General features: G+C 58.4%; 1 protein-coding gene across 1 annotated transcript in view; it reads right to left on the reverse strand.

Annotated features, from left to right (window-relative positions):
* Window positions 1-20,668, reverse strand: part of Dtx1 (deltex E3 ubiquitin ligase 1) — a 30,944-nt gene that overhangs the window by 2,896 nt on the left and 7,380 nt on the right. The window contains exons 3-6 of the mRNA XM_004843754.3: window positions 11,651-12,335; window positions 1,029-1,090; window positions 480-641; window positions 219-280 (exon numbers count right to left, since the gene is read on the reverse strand). Of these exons, the coding sequence (XP_004843811.1) occupies window positions 219-280; window positions 480-641; window positions 1,029-1,090; window positions 11,651-12,335 (971 nt within the window). The remainder of the gene's footprint in view (window positions 1-218; window positions 281-479; window positions 642-1,028; window positions 1,091-11,650; window positions 12,336-20,668) is intronic.

A 20,668-nucleotide genomic window follows, 5' to 3' on the forward strand; every position in this document is an offset into this window, starting at 1 on the left:
ATGTAGCTTACTAGTTCCAAGGCCCTGGGTTCAATCCCCAGTATCTCAAGAAGGAAAAAAAAAAGGTTGATAAATGAACTTCTATTAAACTTAAGCTGGAGACCCCATAAAGCAAATGCAGGGGCAAGGAGAGGCAGGAGGAGGGGTCTGCAGTGCCGTGGGTGAAGGCTGGGGTCCCGGATCTGGACTCCCGGATCTGGACTCTCCGGGGGACTCACCTCGTCAGGGGGGTTTTTCACCTTCTGCATGTACCTTCGAACCACATCCTCTGGATTCTTACCTGCAGGGACACAAGAGCACAGGTGTGAGGCACCCAGGGTCTACTCCGAGGGCGTGGCTCGGGGTGGGGTCAGGAGGTTACTGGAGCAGTGAGCGGAGGATGAGCTGGGGGGGAGGGGCTGATTGGAGGGGTTGCAGCGAGGTGGCAAGGCCTAAGCGCACAGTGGGGTTCAGGGCTGCGAGGGTGGCGGAGGGCGTACTCTTCTTGAGGTGCTTCTTCTTGGTCTTGCGGCACACCCCGGGCACGCCGGGCACCGGCTTCACGTCGCTCTTGCTCACGGGCGGCGGGTGCAGGATGGGCTTTGGGGCGCGCGTCAGGCACACCGGCAGCCCCGCGGCACACAGCAGGATCCCAGTCATGCCTGGGGAGGGGCGGGGCTGGGCTTCAGGGATGGGGCCGAACCGGCCAGGCCCACAACCCCAGCCCTCCCGTCACTGGTGGACAGATTCCTTGGACCCGCCCCCCGCTCTTCCGGAGTGCAGTCTCGTCTCACACACACACACACACACACACACACACACACGCGCGCGCGCGCGCGCACACACACCCCCACCCACCCACACCCACCACCTCACCCCTGTTGACGCCAAAGAGTCCAAGGTAGGGTGCGTGCCACCTGGCCCCGCCCACCAGCGGGCCAGGGGGCGGGGTCACAGCCTGATAGACAGGGCCACAGCCTGATAGACAGGGCTGCCTCCTTACGCGCCCGGCCTTTCCTTCCGGTCCTGGTCCTGAGCCGGAACCTCACCTGCCAGGGCCGGGTGGACCGGGCCAGTACCATTCAAGTTCTTCACCGGGAGCGCGGGGACCCTGCAGGGACAGGAGAAGAGGCCGCAGCTGGACTCCAGCCCCGACACATCCCCGTCCCTTCGGTCTGCCGTCTAGAAACCCCATTCCTACTGTGGGCCCTGTTATGGGATGGACTGTGGTCAGGACCCAGTGCCACACCGACCTCCCCTTAGGGAGAACATTTTGGGTCCATTTGCCTCTCTGTCTAACACCAATGATTAGTGTTTGAGCAGCTTGCTGCGTGGAGCATTCATCCTCATAAAACGCTCTGGGAAAAAAGAACTCAGGGATCAAAGTCAGGACACACTTTGCTGTCCCCCATGCAGAGATGCACAGCATTTGTGAGCATATTAAAGGCTCTGATGAGTTCTGCCCGAGGACAGAGTGAGCAAGCGTAAAATCCAGGTTTTCCAAAGGCCCTCGTTGATGTACATTTGCCCCGCTCTGTACTACGGACTGACGTCAGTCCCTGCGACTAAGGCACTGTCTTCTGAATGAAAAGCATCCTCAGCTTCTGGGGCAGCCAGAGCTGCTTCCGTGTCTCAGCTCAACCACTAACCCGCCACCACGCCTCTCCTAAGCTGTGCCCCCACACAGTAGATCAGACATGACATGGTACCTTCTCTTCGTGTGCCGTGAAGGTTCGGTGAAATTCTACACCTCAAGGTTGAGCACACTCCCTAGAGCCGAAAAGACTCCAAAACCACCACCATCACCACCACCACCACCATCATTGCTGTCATCGGTGTCTCCTGGCCCCTAAGTATGGGGTGACTTCTCTCATCTCAGAGAGGAAACCACTGAAGTGTTGCAGTGTGGGCCTCAGCAAGTCACCAAGCTCTCTGATCCTGTTTCCCTCTCTGCAAAGCGGGACCAGAGCACCCCATGTGGGGCAAGAGCACAGCACTGGGGGGGCCGAAGACAGTGCCCCTGAGCCTCAGTGACTTCAGCACAGCTAGGAAGGAGCAGGTGAGGGGAGTCTCCCTGCAGGAGGGCTCGGAGACCTGGCTGGATCAACTTGGAGCAGGACAGCTCTGAGCTTGGGGGTGGCAGAGGGGCCTGTCTGCCTTCTAAGGCCGAGGCTGGCCAGCACTGTGGGGTGTGAGGGAGCCGTCTCTTCATCTGGAAGGTCTCGGAGTTCAGCACTCTGCTCCCATCGGGTGCAGCGGGCACAAGGTGGCTGGCTGGGTGCGTCTCCAAGCAGACGGTCCCCATGGCAGGTCCAGCAGCACAGGCAAAGTGGCCCGAGGAGCACGGCGCACATGTGTTCAGGGATCACACCACATGCACAGATCCAGATTCGCATGCACACACACACAGACCATGCACACACTGTACACTCTGCACAGAGACAAAACCCTCCCCCAGGGGACACACAGCAGACACATGCACCCACATGCCATGGGACCCGCTTCCCCACATGGATAGACACACGCACATGCTCAGGGACAACACAGCACACACCAGGGCATGCATACCACACATGCACACACATGGATGCACACAGACACATCCAGGAAACACCCCTTGCCCACAAACACAGTCAGAGCCAGATACGTGCGTGTGCCTGGAGCTCACCACACAAGCATGCACACACATTCACTCCGCAGGGGACACAGCTCCAACACTTAGGGCTCACACACTTGGGGAACATACCACACATGCGTGCACACACACATGCACATACACACACGTCCACACTGTCCCATCCTGACTTGCAGCGGAAAAAGAGGAAAACAGCCAGGCATGGTGGTGCATGCCTGTGATAATCCCAACACTCGGGAGGCTGAGGGAGGAGGATTGCTGTGAGTTCGAGGCCTGGGCTACATAGTGAGACCCTGTCTCAAGGGAAAAAAAAAAGAAAGAAAAAGAGCAAAAGCATCCACGTCGGGGATGGGTGCCTGGCCTCAGTGAAGCATCAGCACACACAGCCTACACGGGGCTGCTGGCTACACACAGGATCACACTGAGTCACACTGCACACGTGCACGGCACACAGCACTCCACTCCACAGCGACTCAGCCACTCACACCGCTGGCCCTGGGCGCCCACCCCAGACCCCCAAGGGGAGGCTGTGCCTGGAGACAGCACTGGGGGCCAGGTCACCAGAAGAGGCGCATCAGTGACCTGGAGTCCCTGCACACAGTTCCAGAGGGAGGTGGGGAGGAGGGCAGGTGCCCTGGGCCTCTCAGGACCTGGGCAGTGGAGGTGCTGTGCCTTAGTTTCCCCATCTGTCATGGGGAGAGTCTTGCCAGGCTTAAATGAGCTAACGCAAGTGAAGCTCATAGTTGGGTGCGGGGCTGTCTCCTGCAGCCTGTGGCACTGAGTGTCCACCTGACCCTCCCCAGCTCCGTCAGATCTCCCGGGGCTTCCTGGAGGAAGACACTGCCCTAACTTCTCTCCCCATACTTTGCAGGACAGCACAGAAACTGTTTCCTCCAGCTCCTCCTCTTCCCTGGCCAGCCCCCCAGGGGAGACACACAGATCGAGATCCTCAGCACATCTGTTCTCCCCACTCCTCTTTCTTCCTTCCTGGCTCACAAGAAGAAAACATTCCTCCCTCTACTCAGGACTGTCTGTGAAATGGATGAACAGAAACAATATTTAGCTCACGAGCTACTGGTGTCCCTCTTCCTGCTGGTGGCAGACATCACTAATCCATCACAGAACCCTTAGGCTGAGCAGAATCCACAGCACACGTCTCCAGGCAGCCTCTTCAGTCAGCAAACCCAGGTTGCTACCTGAGGTCTATGTGATGCTCCAAGTCCCTGCACTCCCTGGGCCTCTGGCTGGGAGCTGGGCAGGGGGACCCTGGGACAGGGATGTTTGGGATCTTGACTACCGTAAAATGTCTGGAACCTCTTAAGAGCTACAGCGCCCTGGGTCACAAATGTCAGGCTGTCTCCCAGGAAGAGGGTTGCGAGTGGGGTGACAGGAGTGCTGGGGAGCAAGGAGGACAGTCCCAAGGCCACCCCAGCCTCTCTCAAGCTGCAGCCCCGCCCCCCGTGAGAACCCCGGGGAGCAGAGTTCCCACGACACGGAGTGTGGGAGCGCCCAGGGCCCCTTTTGATGTGGGATGCGTGCGTTTCCTCCAAGGCAGTGAGAACATCCTCCCACCCTGGACAGGCACCACCGCCCCTGGGCCTCCCGGAAGCAGGACCAGTCTTCACCCCCTGCCCTCCTTCTGGGGGCCCAGGCTGGCACAGCCTCTGGGGCATCCTTCCGGCCCCCCAAAATCTGCTCTCAACAGAAGTGGGGCTGGCTACCCCCGGGCAGAGTTGCATCTGTCATACTTGTCCCTCTGCCATCTTTCCCAGCTCTGGGTCACATCCTGGGTGTCCTTGGCTCTCAAGGCCCCTGTGGCTCCTGCTCTGCTGAGAGTAACATCTGACCATCAGATCTGGCCCCACCTACTCTTTCAACGTCATTTCCCCGTTGCACCCTTTGTCCACTCTAGCCACCCTGGTCTCCTGCTGTTCCTCAAACACAATGGGCACATTCCTACCCCAGGGCCTTTGCATAGGCCAGTCCCTTTCCAAGGCTGCTATTCTCTGGATACTTTTATGGACTTTGCACTTTTATTCTGAGACACAGGTCTCAGCTCAAGCGTTGCCTGATCAGAGAGACCTCCCAGAGGCCATCTTTGTCCCCACCTTACTTACTTTTCTTTTCACAGCACCAGCATGACCCACTATGACAAAGCCTGGAAGCACGGCCAGGCCGTGTGTGATCTGGTCTGTCCCTGCCTCTGTGACCTCACCTCCAACCCCCGTACCTGTCACTCTGGACACCTCAGCTGTCCCAGCACAGAATATGTCCCATGAACACTTGCTGCGGATGGATCCAGGAAGGAGTGGACTGAGTGGGGCGGACTCCAGGCTGGCCCGGGCACAGCCACCCGTGCACGCTCTGCACACGAGCACAAAGCAGTGCCACAGGTGGGCGGGGTGCGCTGCAGCTCAGCCCCAGCACATTCTCTAACAAGATCCCAGCAACACCGCTCATCCCACCAGGGCAGGACTTCTGAAGCAATGTTTTGAGGAAGCTGCAAGAAGCCATGTTCTCCTACCATGGCTGCGAGGCTGAGGCAGGCAGGAGGCTCTGATTGAGGGACCGCAGCCTACAGGATGAGCAAAGGCAGGTTCCATCCCTGGTCCGGCTGGAGGGCAGTGCTCACAGGAGGATGAGTGGGTGCGGGGAGTTCCCCATGTGCCATTCCTCACACTGTTCCCTGCCTATTCCTGACCGTACCTTTGCCACACTGCTCCCCAGCCTGCCTGTAGGGTCCACATCTGCCCTTGGAAGATGGGTTTAAGGTCATTGTCTGCACAAGGCTCTTTCTTTCTTTTTGGTTTTTTTGTTTGTTTTTGTGAGACAGGGTCTGGCTGTGTAGCCCAAGCCAGGCCTTGAACCCGTGGAGATCTTCCTGCCTCTGCCCCCCAAGTGGTGGGATCATAGGTGTGCGCCCAGTTTCTAAGGCATTTTCTGATCTCACTAAATTTATATCCACTTAATTTAATCCACAAGGGATGGTGTTTTATCTTATCTTTTTTTTTTTTTTAAATGCAGGTGTTTTCTTTCTTTCTTTGCAGTATTTGAGGCTGAACTCTGGGCCTCACACATAATAAGCAAGCGCTCTACCATGGAGCTACGTCCCCAGTAATGCAGGCCTTGCCTGTCCTGTTTTCTAGTGGTGTGGTCCAACTTGTATCAGTCATGAGCTACTGCAAATGTGACCTGAGGATTGAGGATGACCCTCTCTGGAGTGGGGTGTTCATAGGCACTGAATAGAAGGGATGGGCTTAATAAGAAACCAGTCTATTGGCTCTGTGATCTCTTGGCAGGGATGCTGGGGCCCTTAGGAATAGGGCTTCTAACTCCAAATGATCCCCAGCCCCAGAGACAAGTTGGAGCAGAAAAAAGCAAAATAAATGGCATATAGACCCCTCCTTCATATCTGGCACCATGGCAGACATCATCAATCAATCCTAGCACTCCTCACTAACCCAAGATGCAACTCTCGACTCAGTGCTCCAGGAAGTCACTATGAGACGAAACCTATTTGTCATCTATTTTGCAGATGACTGCACATGAGGAGGCCCAGAGAGGGGAAGTGACTTTGCTGAGGTCACTCAGCTGGTAAGTGGTGCAGCTGGCACCAGGTCCTGGAGTTTCTGGGGCAGAGGCGGGGCTGACCCTGGCAGGCTGGCCACAAGGCCATCTGGACTGAGCCAGCCTTGGGAGTCCCTGTACCCTCGAGGGGGCTGGAGCCTTGGGTCTGGACCATGGAGCTGGCTCAGCCCAGGCACGTGACCAAGTGCATGTGCCTGCTCCAGTCACCCCTCTCTGTCCTTCAGAGGGGCTCTGGACCCCAGGGGAGCAGGCAAAATGGTCATGTCATGGGGAGAAGGAAGTGTAGCAGTGCTTTGGGTTCCTGGCCTCCCCTGTCCTCCTTCTAGAGGTTCCCGTCAGGACCCAGTCCTGCTCATGTCCCCTGCCCCCTTCCATGCCCGCTACCCCTCGTGTCCTGGAGACCCTGCTTGGGGTCACATCCTCCCCTCCCACAGACTGACAGGATGTTGCAGCAAACCCCCGGGGGAGGGGCAGACACTAGGTGCCCTGTGGCCATCCCCAGCTATTGTCTGGGGGCTCTGCTCACTTCCCCTTTCCTCACTTCAGTGCCCCTCCGATGCCGGCCATGCCTCACAACCTCTCTGGGCCTCAGTTTCCTCCCTGTTCCATAGGACCACCCACTCCTGCCTCCTGCCCTCCTCCTAGGGAGTGGAGTACAGAACCCTATTGAGAAGTCCCGGAGGGGTGACTGTTTAGGGTGCAGATTTATCAGGAGGCCTGAGGGCTCTCTCCCCCTCTCTTTCTGGGTCTGTCAGGAGCCAGGCAGGGTGGGGAGGCAAGGCTGGCGGTTCCCACGCCCCCGCAGCCCCGTGGTGCAGACAGGAGTGTGTGGTTTGGCCCCCCAGCGGGCGGGGCAGGAAGCGCTTCAGGTGGGGTCTGACCTTGTGGTGAGGAGAGCCGCACCATGGGGGGGGGCAGGAAAAGGGGTGGTGGTTAGGGGGGCGCAGGTCACTGGGGCCAGGGGAGGGCAAAGCGTCCAGGGTTGTACCTTTAGCTGCATTAGGATTTTTGAGCTATGGAAGAACTGGCCAAACAAAATGTGGATTCTTTTCAACAAAAATATAAAATCACTACAAGAAACTTAAAAAGGGAAATACCTCCCCACCAACAGAACCTACCTGCCCACTGTCTGCCGCCTGTGCAGGCTGCACACTTCTTGCAGGGCTCAGAGCAAGTCTGTTGTAACAGTCACACGTGACCCTCTCTAGCTTGTGTCCTCTGTCTCTGCTGGGTACAAGCCAAAGTCCACCCCCGGCTGCTCAGCCCTCCAGCCACCTTGGCTACGCTGGCCTTCCCCAGCACACAAGACCAGCAGCTCCTGCCGCAGGGCCTTTGCATAAGCTGTTCCCGAGCCTGGAATGCTTATCACCCAGCTCCTGGGGAGGGGTATTTGCTACTTTAAAATTTTTACTTATTTTTGCAGTGCTGGGGATGGAACCCAGGGCCTCACACATGCTAGGCAAGCGCTCTATCACTGAGCTACACCCCCAGCCTTATGGCTTGCTTCTCAATTTCGATTCATCGCTGCTCAAATGCTATCTTTATTTAAATTTAAGAAATTACATTCTTCTTAAGAAATACAGTAACATCCCTCTTATCACTTCTTACACCCTTCTCCTGCCTGATTCTTTAGGGTTACTCTTCTCGCCCCTCTTCTAGAATTTCTTTATGTCTTGTTTGTCCCTGACCTGAAGGTGAGCTCTGGGGGACGATGAGCCACACGGTTCTCTCCTGTGCCTCTAGCTGCATGGCACACAGTAGTTCTTCAATTAATAGGCACTAACTGACACACGCCACATGGAAAGTCAAAGAGGTGGCCCACGGGAGATGCCAGACAAAGGGTTAACACAGCAGGGGAGGCTTAAAAAATCGATAAGGAAACCATAAACGGCCCCAGAGAAAGACAAGCAAAAGAAATAAACAAGTCAGTGGCAAAAGAAGAAACCACTCAGGCCAGTAAACAGGAAATGGTTCTCAGACTCCACTACAGACCCAGAGGTCTTCAAATTTGTCTGATGTCACTTTGGCAACACAGACTTGAAAATGCAGATGTTTTGATATCTGACCTGATGCTGGACAACGGTCTGTAGGGTTCAGAAGCTGCAAAAACCAAGGACCAGAGAGGGCAACTGGCTCTGCTATGTCACACAGCAAGAGGGAACGCTGAAGCTGGGCCCGAGCTCGGCCTTTGGAGGTTCATCCCTGATGCCCTCTGGGGTGTGGGTGGGCAGGAGGGGTGGGGACACCCTGGTTCCCTGGCTAACTTATTCTGAGTCAGCATCATGAATGCAAGATCTTGAGCAAGTGTCTTAGGTTTCTGGAGCCTCAGTTTCCTCACCTGGAAAACGGAACACCCCACCTGCTGCCTCGGGTTTCTGCACCAGGCAGTGGGAGCTCAAGCTGGGGCTTTGGAAGTGTCAGGAATTAGGGACAGGCTGCAGCTGGCGCCCCCCGCCCCCCTACCACCTCGTGGAGTGGAAACTCTGAGGCTGGTTCCTCTCCCTACAGCTGTGCTCTGCTCCAAAGTGCTGGTTGCTGACCTCCCGGGAGACAGGACGGATCCTCCCACCCTGCATGGCCCCCAGGCCCCGCTGCCAGCTGGCTGCACACCCCAGCAGCAGCGAGTGGAAAAAGCCCCAGCTAGGTGGACAGGCTGTGTGGCTCTGGGCAGGTTCACCCCTCTCTGGGCCTCCCTGCCGCTCCCTCCCAGCACTCGCTGATCATATGTGATGACTTTAACCCACTTGCATGTCCATCAGCCCTGTCGAGCCCGCACCTTCGAGAGGGGCCGGTTAAAGCTGTCTGTCAGAGGGGGAAACTGAGGCTTGAAATCATGTGCTCAGGGTCACCCAACCAGGGGGCCCAAGAGACAGGAGGGATGGAGCAAGAGAAGAGACAGAGAGAGGCAGAAAAGGACACAGAGCAACAGAGATGGAGCCTGAGGGAGGGATACCAAGCCCCCAGCTGTGAGGGGGCCCCACAGACTCGGTCCCCGGGCCAAGGTCCCGACCCAGGCCAGGAATGGGGCTGTGCTTGGAGACAGCCTCTCTCACGGCGCTTGGGAGAAAATGAGGTCATTAGGGTGGCCCCAATCCAACAGGACGGGCGGGCGTCCCCCAGGAGGAGGAGAGCGGTACACAGGCGCTCTGCAGAGGGAGGGCAACTCGAGGACAGGCAGACAACAGGCCAGCGGCCCAGCCTTCCTGCGGGAATTCTAGCCTCCAGCACCGGGACAGATCACCTTCGGGTGTTCAATGGTGTGCTTTGTCCTGGCGGCCCTAGCAAAGGAGAGAGACAGGAGGACACGAGGACACGGGGACCCAGAGGCAGGGCCTGGGGGGGCAGGCGGGTGGGAGGCCGGGCGTCGGCTCCTGAGTGACCCTCCCCCACGCCTTTCCCATGGAGGCTGTGCCTGGCCTCGGTTGCCTTGGCAACAGGAAGCTTCTGCCAGGAGGAAGAGGGGTCTCCCACAGCCCCTGCCCAGCCACAGCTCAGGCCCTGCCCTCTCCCGCCCAGTGACGGAGGCCTGTTTAGTGGGGTCCCCCCTCTTGGAGGTGGAGGGCTGAGGTGTCACTGGGCAGGGTCTGCAAGGCTGGGGAGGCATGAAGGGGCCCTTGTCGGTCCCCTCCCCATCTCCTGTCCTCGAGGCAAATAAATGGCTGTGCTCAGGGAGGATCACAAGTGCTCCCAAGGGAGGGGAGGAAAACTAATATAGACCAGGGGACCCACGGGTGGGGAGGTCTCTGCGGGCCTGAGGAGGATGTGATAAGGATTAGCTCCCCTCGGAGCACTCTGTCTTCTCCTGCACAGCTCTCTAGAGCTCAAGCACACTCTGTAGCTTCCCAGTGCTGGCAGCACCCACCCCAGGCTCCCTTGAGACCCCACAATCTGGCCCTGTACCCCATTAGGAAAAAACCCTCAGCCCCCATTGTTCCACAAGGAGCCTCTATCCCTGTGCGGTCTTTAGAACCACCAGGATTCCCGCCTCCTTGTGCCCCTTTGGCTGGCCCCTTATACTTTTGCTCTGCCCTGAACAGGCCGTGGTCTCTGAGACCACTTGAAGATGCTCATGCTGTTTCCCCGCCTGGAACAGCGTGTCTCCGAATCTGGCTCTCTCTGTTTCTCTCTCTCTGTTCACCGATGTAGTTCTTGCTGGCTGTCTGTCTCACTGTCTGCCTGTGCATTTCCTGAGAATGTAGACCTTGCTGTGTCTCTCTGTTCGTAAATGCACACCCCTGGTCCATATTTGGAGAATTAACAGTGGGCGAGAAAAGCTGAATAATTCCCAAGCTGCCCTGGAACAGTGGCTTTCACAAAATTCATCAATGACTGAGAAATTCACTTCCTCTGGCAACCTACTGGGCATGTGCGGAAATGATATCACAGTCCATGGAGCCATTTTAACTGCCACTGTGATACACACCAATGTGCCTGTCCCGTCCTGCCCTGTCCTGTCCTTTCTATTCTGCTGTGAGAAACTTCTGGGGGTGATCCCCAAGGTCACAGCCAGGCCTGCTTTGCAGATCGCAGATCATCATCACCACGGTGATTCACACAAGCACAGTAGGCTTTGGAGACACCACCACTCCTGTTCTTTAAGCTCCGTCCCAGGCTGGAGGGCCCATCTTGCTGCTTGCTGCACTTCCTCCCAGCCTGGTCCTCTGCTCAGATTGCCCAGGCTCCAGGATGGGCAGCTGACAATGGCTCCCTGTGTTCCTATTCCAGGGCCTGGGACCCGGTGACCCAGGAATCCCTAAACCTGCTATGACCTGGGTTCCCTTCCTCAGTGAAATCCTGCTGGCAAAGCCCAGTGGTAGAATGGATCCCAAAAGGGCCGCTGGGGTTCCAGCAGGGACAGAGAAGCCTCTGCCACTGTTCCAAGTCATTCTCAAAGTCTCTGCGGCCCAGTTTGGGCGCCAGAGAATTAACCCAAAGTGATGCCCATACTTCCAGTGCAGCCGGAAGTGGAAATACGGTAAACAGACCCTAAGTATGCTCACTCCTGGTGCCACATGAGCAGCGTGTGGACCAGAGCAGGTGCAGCCGGACCCTAAAGTCCTCCAAAAATCTCAGGCCAGCACAGCCCAGGCTCCGGAAGCCTACAGGTCTGGGGGCCAGTCCCCACTCCCCTGGGTGGCCTGCAGAGAGACCATCCTGCCTCAGCCTCAGTCTCCCCACCTGCACCCGGTGGAATCACTGCGAGTCTAAGTGAAAAGGCGCAGCGAAGGTGGTTAGCCTGACTGGTGTTGCTGGCACGGCCTCACCGTGAATTCCGAGCCCCGGGGGGGAAGTTTTCAGCTCAGGGTTTCAGCTCTGGTCTGCAGACTTGGGGTGGTGATGGTACCCACCTCAGAGGATCCCTGTGCGCGCAGACGAGCGGGCGGAAGGGCTAAAGCCGCGTGCACAGCCACCCCCACCCCGCTCGCCCCTCTCCGGGCCCCGTCTTACCCGGGCGGGATGGAGGCGCGCGCGCTCACACTGGAGGCCGCGCGCTGGGGCCCGGGCCGGTTGAGGTTGTTCTGCCCCGGGGTGGGCGCGCCGCCGGGGGCGCTCGGGCTCCTCGGGGGTAGCGCGGGGGGTGTCGCGGGCTCGGCAGGGCCAGCGGTGGCGGCGGCGGGAGCGGCCCAGAGCGCGGCGCCGGCGAAGGTGGCGCTGGGGCGCACGGCGAGCGCGCCCGGGGGTCCTCCCGAAGGCGGCGGCGGGGGCGCGGGGGGCGCCTTGCGGCGCTGCGAGGCCAGGATGGCGTTGGAGGCGGCGCGCGTGCTGTTGACCAGCACGCACTGCTGGCACGAGCAGGGCTGGCCCGAGCTGGCGCCCACGGGCCAGGACTGCGACTTGGGGATGGAGCCCACTGTGAGCGGGTAGGCCAGGTCCAGGCGGCGGCGCAGACGGCGACGGCGACGCGTCTGGCGGTTCATCTGTGACATGCTGTTGAAGTAGATGAGGTAGCAGAAGCCCAGCGACGAGAGATCGAGCCACGGGTGCTGCTTCTCGTAGGCGTTCTGGATGGTGATGCAGATGTCCATGTCGTAGGCCGTCCACGCGCCGCCGTCGTTCTCCCACTCCCACACGATGCCCTTGCCCGGCGCTGACGACGGGTCGTAGAAGTTGCGCCGCACCGGCCGCATGGTGCCTGTGGGGAACGGGAGGTGCGTCAGGACTGGACAGGGGTGGGGCCAGCGTGGGGGAGTCGGGGGGGTCCAGGGGAGAATCAAGACTCTCAGCACAGGCCTGGGGGATCAGGGGGTCGGCACAAGGTGGAGGGTAGGGGTCCCCACCGGCAGGAGGTTCAGCCAATAATGGAGTACAGTGATCAGCAGATGGGGGACCAGGCGGAAGAGCTAGAAGGGGGCGGAGCCATTGTGGGGGTGTCAGCAAGGCTGGTGGGCCCGGGAGAGTCACCCCCAGCCCAGGGTCCCACCTGGGTGGAAGAGGGCAGGGGGCGGGGCCTACTCAGACATGGGTTGGGGGGCCGGGGGCTCAGTGGTGACGGGGCAAGGCCACGCAGAGAGGCTCCTGGCATGCGGCTCTTCATGAATTCACTCCTGCATTCAAGACTCTATCAACCAGTGCACTTGTTCATTAGCCTATCATTCATTTATTCCAGAATTCATTCATCCATTCATTTCTCCATGCCTCCATTCTCACACTCGTCCACTGCTCTCTTCATTCATCCAATGCTTCGCCCATTCGCCCGTTCACACCTGCAGTCATGCGCTCCGCCTCTTACACCCGCGTCTGTTCTCACCCTTAGCTCGCTCCTCCGTTCACGTGGATCGCCGCCACAACCTCTCCCCTCCTCCCCTGTCCCTCTCTCCAGTTGATACACTTTCCGTGTTGCCCATTTATGTGGCTCTGTCCTTCTCCTGCTACAATGTAACAGCTACAAGGGTGGGGAGCATGTTTTATTTACTGCTATAGCCCCAGCACCTGCCCACAGGATGTATTTCCTGAATGAATGAGTTCGCACTCGGACCCACTCGGGGTGGGGTTATTCTATTCCTCCAACTGTTGCTCCCTCCAAGCACTTATTTAGTTTTTTTCATTCATCTCTTTGTTCATGGGTCTCTCCTTCCACAAACACTTGCCGACTGCTGCTCTGTGAAAGGCTCCATGCTCAGTGCTCATTCCAAATCCACATAACAACTGCCGGAAAATCCTCCAGGTGGGTATGGCCCGATTCTCCCCGCTGCTGCTTCTTGTTTGCCCAAGCTTTAGGTTCTCTGAGAGCCAGGCTTCCCGGGGAACCTGAGTTACCCAGGGAGAAGCCAGGACAGGTCCAGGCTGCAGGACCCCTCAGAGCCCTCAGCTGGCGCTGGGCCGTGGGGCTGGTGCACGGAATTGCTTTGTTGGGTCCCTGTGCACCGCACCACTGCAGAAAGGAGGCTTTGGGCAAGTCCCCGAGCTCCTCGGGCCTCAGAGATGCCATGTGGGAAATGTGGGTGATGCTAATCCACATTCAGGGCTGTGGGGAGGACTCAGAGTGAGGACCTCTGGGGCGCAGGGCTGGGTAGGCAGCAGACAAACCTCAGTCGAGCCCGGATCCCTGACTTTCCAGCTCTAAGGCTTCGGTCACATGACTCAACGTCCAATAGCATCAGTTTTCTCATCTCCAAAATGGGCCCAAGCTGACCTTCCTGGGTGGAGTGTGGAGAGGATCGATCCAGATGCGCATACCCACATCCACCCCCTCCAGCTTCCTCTTCTTCCGAGGGCCAGGTGCTGCCCTGTGGAGTGCCAGCCGCTCCCCCAAACCCAGCTCAGCCAGGGCAGAGCCCTCTTCCTGCTGCTGGAACCAGCTTCGCTCAAGTCTCCCCATTCTGCTGTCCTTGCTCAGACCTGTGAACGCTGGACGCAGCCTGGACCTTGTGCCCTGTGCTGCACATCCAGTCTCTCAGCAAACCTAGCCACCTCTGCCTTCAGACACACCCGGCCCTGAGCGTCTCTCTCTGCACTCCCCCACTGGTCCACACCATTGTCTCTCTCCTGTTCGGACCTCTGCAGTTGACATGTGACTCCTTTCGGCTACAGCCCTTGCCCCACAGTCTGCTCCCACATGACAGCCAGGGTTACTGCTCAGCCCCTCCTCACACCCTTCCTCCACTCAAAATCCTCCTTGGCTTCCTCTCACTTGGAGTGAAAGCCAAAGTCCTTTTGGTGACTCGTGAAACCCCACGCCGTGTGGCCCTGTCACCTTCTCTCAGTGATCACTGCCCCCTGTCACTCACTGTACCCAGCCACTCTGGCCTCCCTACTGTTCTCCAAACATCTCAAACACCATGCAGCCCCAGGGCCTTTGCACCAGCTGTGCCTTCCGCCTGGAATATGACTTACCCATGCCCGGATATTCTCAGAATTCTTCTTCCTTTCAGGTCTGTGCTCAAACGTGGCCTCTTTGGGAACATCTCCCCAGACCAACCCTCTAAATCACCTGCCTCTCTACTGCTGCCCTCCCATCCTGTACTGTTCTTTCCCCCCGGCACTGACACTGCCTGGCACATCTGAACCTCCAGGCTTTCTATACTCGGTCTCCTCACTCATGGGACCAGGGGTTTTATCTGCTTTGCTGGCTGCAGTGCTGCCGGCACACAGTAGGTCCTCACAGTGCAGGGCCATTTCCATGGTTAAGTGCACCACCCCTGGCTCCCTGGGCCAGATCTGCTGCTGGATGGGGGGACCCAGCCCAACCCTGTGGAGGGGCCAGCTTGCCTGCCTGTGTCTCTCTCCTTACCACAGACTGTATCTGGCTGTGCCCAACAGGTCCCCACTCAGGGCGGAGCAAGCTGTCAGAAAGCCAAGGGCTACAGAGCGCTGTGCCCACGGCCCAGACCCCGACAGCCAGGGAAATGAGGGTACACACTCAGCTGTTGGTGTAAGCCACTGGAAGGTGTGGGGAGGCTGCGGGGGACTCCCCAGCCCCAGAAATCAGGTCCCCGTGCTCCTGTAATGTCCCAGCCAATCACGTGCTGACTCTGCTCCCTGTATTAAGCCTCTGGGGCAGCCTCAGTGGTCCCGGATTTATCATTTTAATTGACTGTGCATATGGATTTCCTCCCCGGTGGTGGTACTTCTCCCAGGGCAGGCCTGGGAGGGGGGTTGTTAGGAGAGGAATCCTTGGATCCCTTTCTGCTTGCTCCTGTGGACTGGTCTTCCCCCCTCTCAGGGCCTAAGGTTCCCCATCTGCAAAATCGTGACCGGTGAACTTCACATCTGATCTGCAGAGTTACTGGGGAGCCACGCAGCCCCTTGGGACAGGAAGAAGGGGGAATGGGCTTCATTTGCCCACCGTGGGCGCCAACCCCTGAGCTGGGCAGGGGAGACTGCATTGGTTTTTTGGGGGGGGGGTTGGAAGGGGCAATGGAGAGAAGTGACCGAAGTGTCACAGGCTGAGTACGAATCCCAGCCCCGTGTCCTTGTGGGGGGAGGGGACTCGTCCCTGTCCAAAGAATTGCTGGGGGACAAAATTCTCTAATGTGTGGCAAAAGTGCTTAGAGCTCTTGGCGTGTAGTAAGTGATCAGTGAATGCTGTAGTACGGCTGCTGTGTTGCACCCTCCTTCATGTGATGAACACCTATTCAACCAGCAAAGCCCTCTGTGTGCCCGTCTCCCCCAGCAGGTGCTTCTGGGCTCTGCTGCCTCAGTTGGTGCACACAGCCTTTTTATTACATGTCTCTCTTTGCGTTGTCGTTAACTTATTTTTGTTCTCAGTCTCTGTTGTTGGTTGATGACATTTGGGAGAACAAGGACCAAGTCAGACTCACATCATGTTTCCACCAGGGCCAGGAACAAAGCTGGGCACACAGGAAGCGTCTGCCATGGAAATGGGCACCTACTTGGCACCTGAGAGATCAGAGAGGAGGAGAGGGAGGGGCTGGGCCTGATGGGGGAGGGAGAGGAGGACGGGGCCATGCAGCCCACCGTGGGTCTCAGCAGCAGGGAGGGTTCCGAAAGCAGAGGCACTGGCTGGGCCTGCTGCAAAGCCCTCTGGGAGCTGGCAGGGCCGGCCAGCCCAGCATCCCCTCTCCAGGGCTCTATTCACCACGTATCACTTTTCCTGCCTGTTTACTGGTAGTTATTAAAGGCTGTGTCCCTGGAGTCCTTTTGAAACCAGATTGGAACCCGGGGAGCTGGAGTAATTAGGACGGCTGCTGCCCTCCCTGCCGGGCTCTGTGCCTGCCGTGCCCACAGCTGCCCATCCGTCCACCTCTCAGGCCGAGGCTGGCCTGGACGGGACTGGGTGTGTGTGTGGGGTGGCCTGCCTGGATTTCGATCTTGAGATCTCCCAGGGAGCAGTGTGTGAGCCCTCCCTCTCCTCCGCAGTGGCCTTGGCCTAGATTCTCTGCGGAACAATGGGCCAAAGAGGGGCCTGGAGGTGCCTGGAGATGGGCAGGGCCGCAGGCTGGCGGCCTGGACACAGCGCTGGTCACTCTGCCCTGTCCATGAGCAGCCCCAAGCTCTCCTGCCCTGGGGAATTGGGCTGGGCTCTCAGACCTGCCTCCCCCGTGGCAGTTAGGGACCTGTGTCAAGCACGGTCCACTTCTGAGCCTGTTTTCTGTCCTCGCCTGCTCCTTCCTCTCCCTGGTTTCTTAAGAATGTTTGGTTGAAAAATTCCAATCTCCAATCTCCGATCTCCGATCTCCGATCTCCGTCCAGCGGAGAGGTGGGAGAGGGCCTCTGGTGAGATGTCAGCTGGCGGTGGACAGCGGAGCTGGGCCCCAGAGGTGTGTGGGCACAGCTGCTTGGGGCTGGGGGGAGGCAGGGAGGAAACAGGGAGACACAGCAGGAGTGGGGGAGAGACAGAGAGATGCCAAGCCCTGAGTGGGAGCCGGGGTGGGTACAAGGGGGCCTGGGGTCAAAGAGACAGGAGTTTGAGAGACAAAGGGAAAAGAAGGCAGGAAACCTGGTGGCCGGAGCCATCGCTGGGAGTCAGAGAGAACAGAGACCAGGCCGAGAGAGCAGTGGAGAGAGACCGTGGGGAGGACATAGCAACAGCTTAACAAAAAGCAGCATTCACTGAGCACCTACAGGCACGCCCCTGTGGGGCTCAGGGCTTTCTGTGCACTCCTTTTATGCTGACATTCTTTGGGTCACTCTCATTTTGCAGATGAGGAAACTGAGGTCCTGTGCCGTGATGTTTTGAGAGAGTGGGAGCCGAGGCCTGGGAATAATGCTCCCCTTGTGAAGTAAAGGAAGGCCCAGGTGGGATTGGCCTCTATGGTCAACCTAGCCAAGGCAGCTTAGCCTAGGATACCTCCAGCAACAGGGAGCTCACTGCCTCATGTGTTTAGTTTAGCTCTTCAAGTTCCTGACCTGAGAACACGGTCCTGACCCCAACCCCCCGTCTGCCACCTAGAGGTGGGGTTTCTGGGTGTCTCAGCCCCGAGCTGTTGGCGGGCTTAAGAAGAAGCTGAGAGCTCAGAGAGGGTACACCCTGCCAAACAGCTCCTCCTCGATGGGCCAGCCTCAGCGCCCAGCAGGGGGCCCCTCCCTTTGGGGTGGCTTCCCGGAGGGAAGTGATCTCAGTTTGGGGCACCCAGACCCTGACGGGAAGGGGCCTGTGGGAGGCTGTCATGGGACATCCTGTCAGGTGGGGTGGCCTGTGGCTGAGCCTGACCGATCAGGACTCGGTGCCAGGCCCCACAGGGGGCTTCACAGGGTCCTCGGCAGCCCCAGGAGCAAGAAGGACAAGCAGTCGCTCACCCTGGAGAGACGCTTGTCTGGCCCAGACTTGCGGTTCTCAGAATGAGCCTGCAAGGTAGATGTGGGGCCCCCGTGGAGGTGTGTTTGCTCTGGCACAGAGTGGGTGTGGTCACTCAAGGACCCAGGCCGCGTGGCTTTGGTGGCTGATGCTTTGTTGAGCCTATGTTCTGGAGGGGGAAACTGAGGCACAGAAGCCACATGGCCAGGGCCGGAGATTTAGCTCAGTGGTTCTGCCACCTGCCTCACAAGCGCAAGGTCCTGAGTTCGATCTCCGGTACCAAAAATAAAATAAGATTAAAAAAGATGAACATAAAAAAAAAGAGAGAAGCCACATGGCCAGTCAGCTTCATGGCTGAGGCCCAGCCCCTGATGGATTGCTTGGACCTCCCTGCTCCACCCCCTGGCTGATCACTGCGTGCCTGGTCAGCGTTCTCACAATACCAACAACGGCAGGGACAGAGATGACGTTAACAATCGGCCCGATGACCTCCTCGTCCTCCCCACAGCCCCATGCTGTGCCCCTGTGGTGGAGGGAAACTGAGGCTCCCTGAGAGGCACAGGAGTTGGCTGGGCCAGGTCCCCAGCCGGGCAGGGCCTCCTCCCCACTCTGTGCCTGCCCTGTGACCACTCGATCATCCGAGGTACCCACTTCCCTCCGTCAGTCCCTGGGCCGCGTCAGGCCAGGCCGTGGCACGTTAGCAGCTTCGGTGGGCTTGGAGCCGGCCCAGTTCCTGTCAAGCAGCTGCATCCCCAGATGCCAGGGGAGCGAGAAATGGAGGGGAGGGGGCAGACAGAGACGGCGGCCTTGGGAGCTGCTCAGCCCTTCTGCGAAGGAGACAAAACCCCAGAGACACTCACAGAGGGCCCTCAAGCCAGGCTGACTCCTAACACAGCAGGTGACTCCAGGGGCCCAGGGAGGCACAGGATTAAACCCAGCCGGGATGCGAACTTCTCCCACTTCCACCCAGTGTTCGGGCCTAAGTGACTGGTACTGTTAGCCTGGACCAGCACTGTGGCCTCAGCTGGGGTCCCACCTGCCACCCCTTGATCCTGTGGTGCTTTCTTATATGGCAGCGGACGGATCTTTCACACCTCGGGTCTGACCACGGCACTCCCTGGCTCCCCACCCATCTGTGGCTCCCTAGTGCTCTTAGGGTCAGTCTGAGCCCCTTGGCTCAGCCTTCAAGGCCCAGGCCCAGCCGTCTGCACAGCCTCACCTCCTAACCGAGACCCCAGGCCTTCTCTCGAGGCGCCCAGGGTGGCTGTGCCTCGGTGTTCACACTCGATCTTCCCTCTGCCTGGCGGGTCCTCCTCCCACCCCATTACGTTTTCCTCTTCACTGCGTTTCTACTCTATCTCTGCCCTCTGTCCGGCAGCACCCCGCACCTGCAGGACCCCGTAGGAGCTCAGAGCTCAGTCAGGGCTGTGGTGCTTGCACCACTTCCAGCCTGGCACCCCCTCCAGGTGGGGCTGGATTTCAGCCCCCCAGGGCCGAAGGGAGGTGGGCACCTGGAAGTGCTAGCTGAGTGAAGGAAGGAAGGAAGGAAGGAAGGAGCAAATATGCACAGAAGAACCTAACTGTGTGCTCCCCGTGACCAGTCTGGAGGCACCAACCTGGTGCAGATGTGGTTTTGTTCTGGTCTTCATGCTCAGTACATTAAGAAAAAACTGACCAACATTTAACAATTAGGGTGGGCTCACGGACACCTGGATTTTCACAACCTGAAAGTCATGGTGGCAAGGATTGGTCTCCTAGGCAACAGATAGCAGACACTGGGTAATGAGAACCTCATTCACACCTTCATGGATTTACTGAGCACCTACTGCACACCAGGCACTGGTTAGGAGGGAGTTAGAAGCCTCGGATTTCCAGTCAGTGCTTGCACTTCTAGTCTTTGCAGGCTGTGTGTAACTGAGAAATTGAGTCCCAGAGCGAGAAGCTCAGCTAAGATCACCCCTAGTTAATTGGAGACAGATTTGAACCCTGGCCCCTGACTGCCACTTCTGCAGTGCTGGGGGGCTAACAGAGGAAGCCAGAGGGGGCCATGCTCACCCCAGCCTCAGTGTTGGGTTTGGGTGAATTCTGCTTGCAGCCAGAGGGAGAGGGACAAAGGCCATGCCTGGCACGGGCAGCAGACATGGCCGGGCTGGCTCTGACTCCCTGTCCTTTGTTCTGAGCTTCAGAGCATGGGCTCCAGGGCCTGGTGCCAGGCTCCGCCCACACCCGTCACCGATCTGCCACCTCTGTCAGGCAGGTGGAGGTGGCAGCCTGGAGTTGATCCAGAAGGACCATAGGAGGAGCCCAGGGAGGGACAGGCCCTTGGCCAGCGTGGCAGAGCAAGAACACAGCCATGCAGGGCCTGGCGGAGACTCAGCCCCCAGCTGGCAGCTCCCGGGGTGCCAAGGTCAGGAAGGGCCTCGTGTCCTGGGACTCTCCCAGTGCCAGGCCTGTGTCACACCTGTCAGCCTCGGCCAGGACAGAAGCACCTTGAGGGAGGGGACTTGTGTCCTGTCCTGTTGTTGTAGCATTCCTAGTGCCTGGGACATAGTAGGCGCTCATTAAATTCCAGTTGAATGAATGAATGCTGATCAGAGTCCCACAGACAGGTCCTGTGGTTGGGTCCATATGACAGGTGAGGAAACTGAGGCCCAGGGAGAAGGTGTGGTTTACCCAAAGTCATAAGTCCCCTGCATGGCAACTTGGAGCCTGGTCCTCACCCAAGGCTCCAGGTGTTGGGCCCCCAGTCCTTGGCTGGGTGGGCTCTT

The sequence above is a fragment of the Heterocephalus glaber genome, unplaced genomic scaffold (assembly GCF_053883595.1).
Source record: "Heterocephalus glaber isolate CG9 unplaced genomic scaffold, H.glaber_assembly_v1.0 deba00001687, whole genome shotgun sequence".
NCBI classification, from domain to species: Eukaryota; Metazoa; Chordata; class Mammalia; order Rodentia; family Bathyergidae; genus Heterocephalus; species Heterocephalus glaber.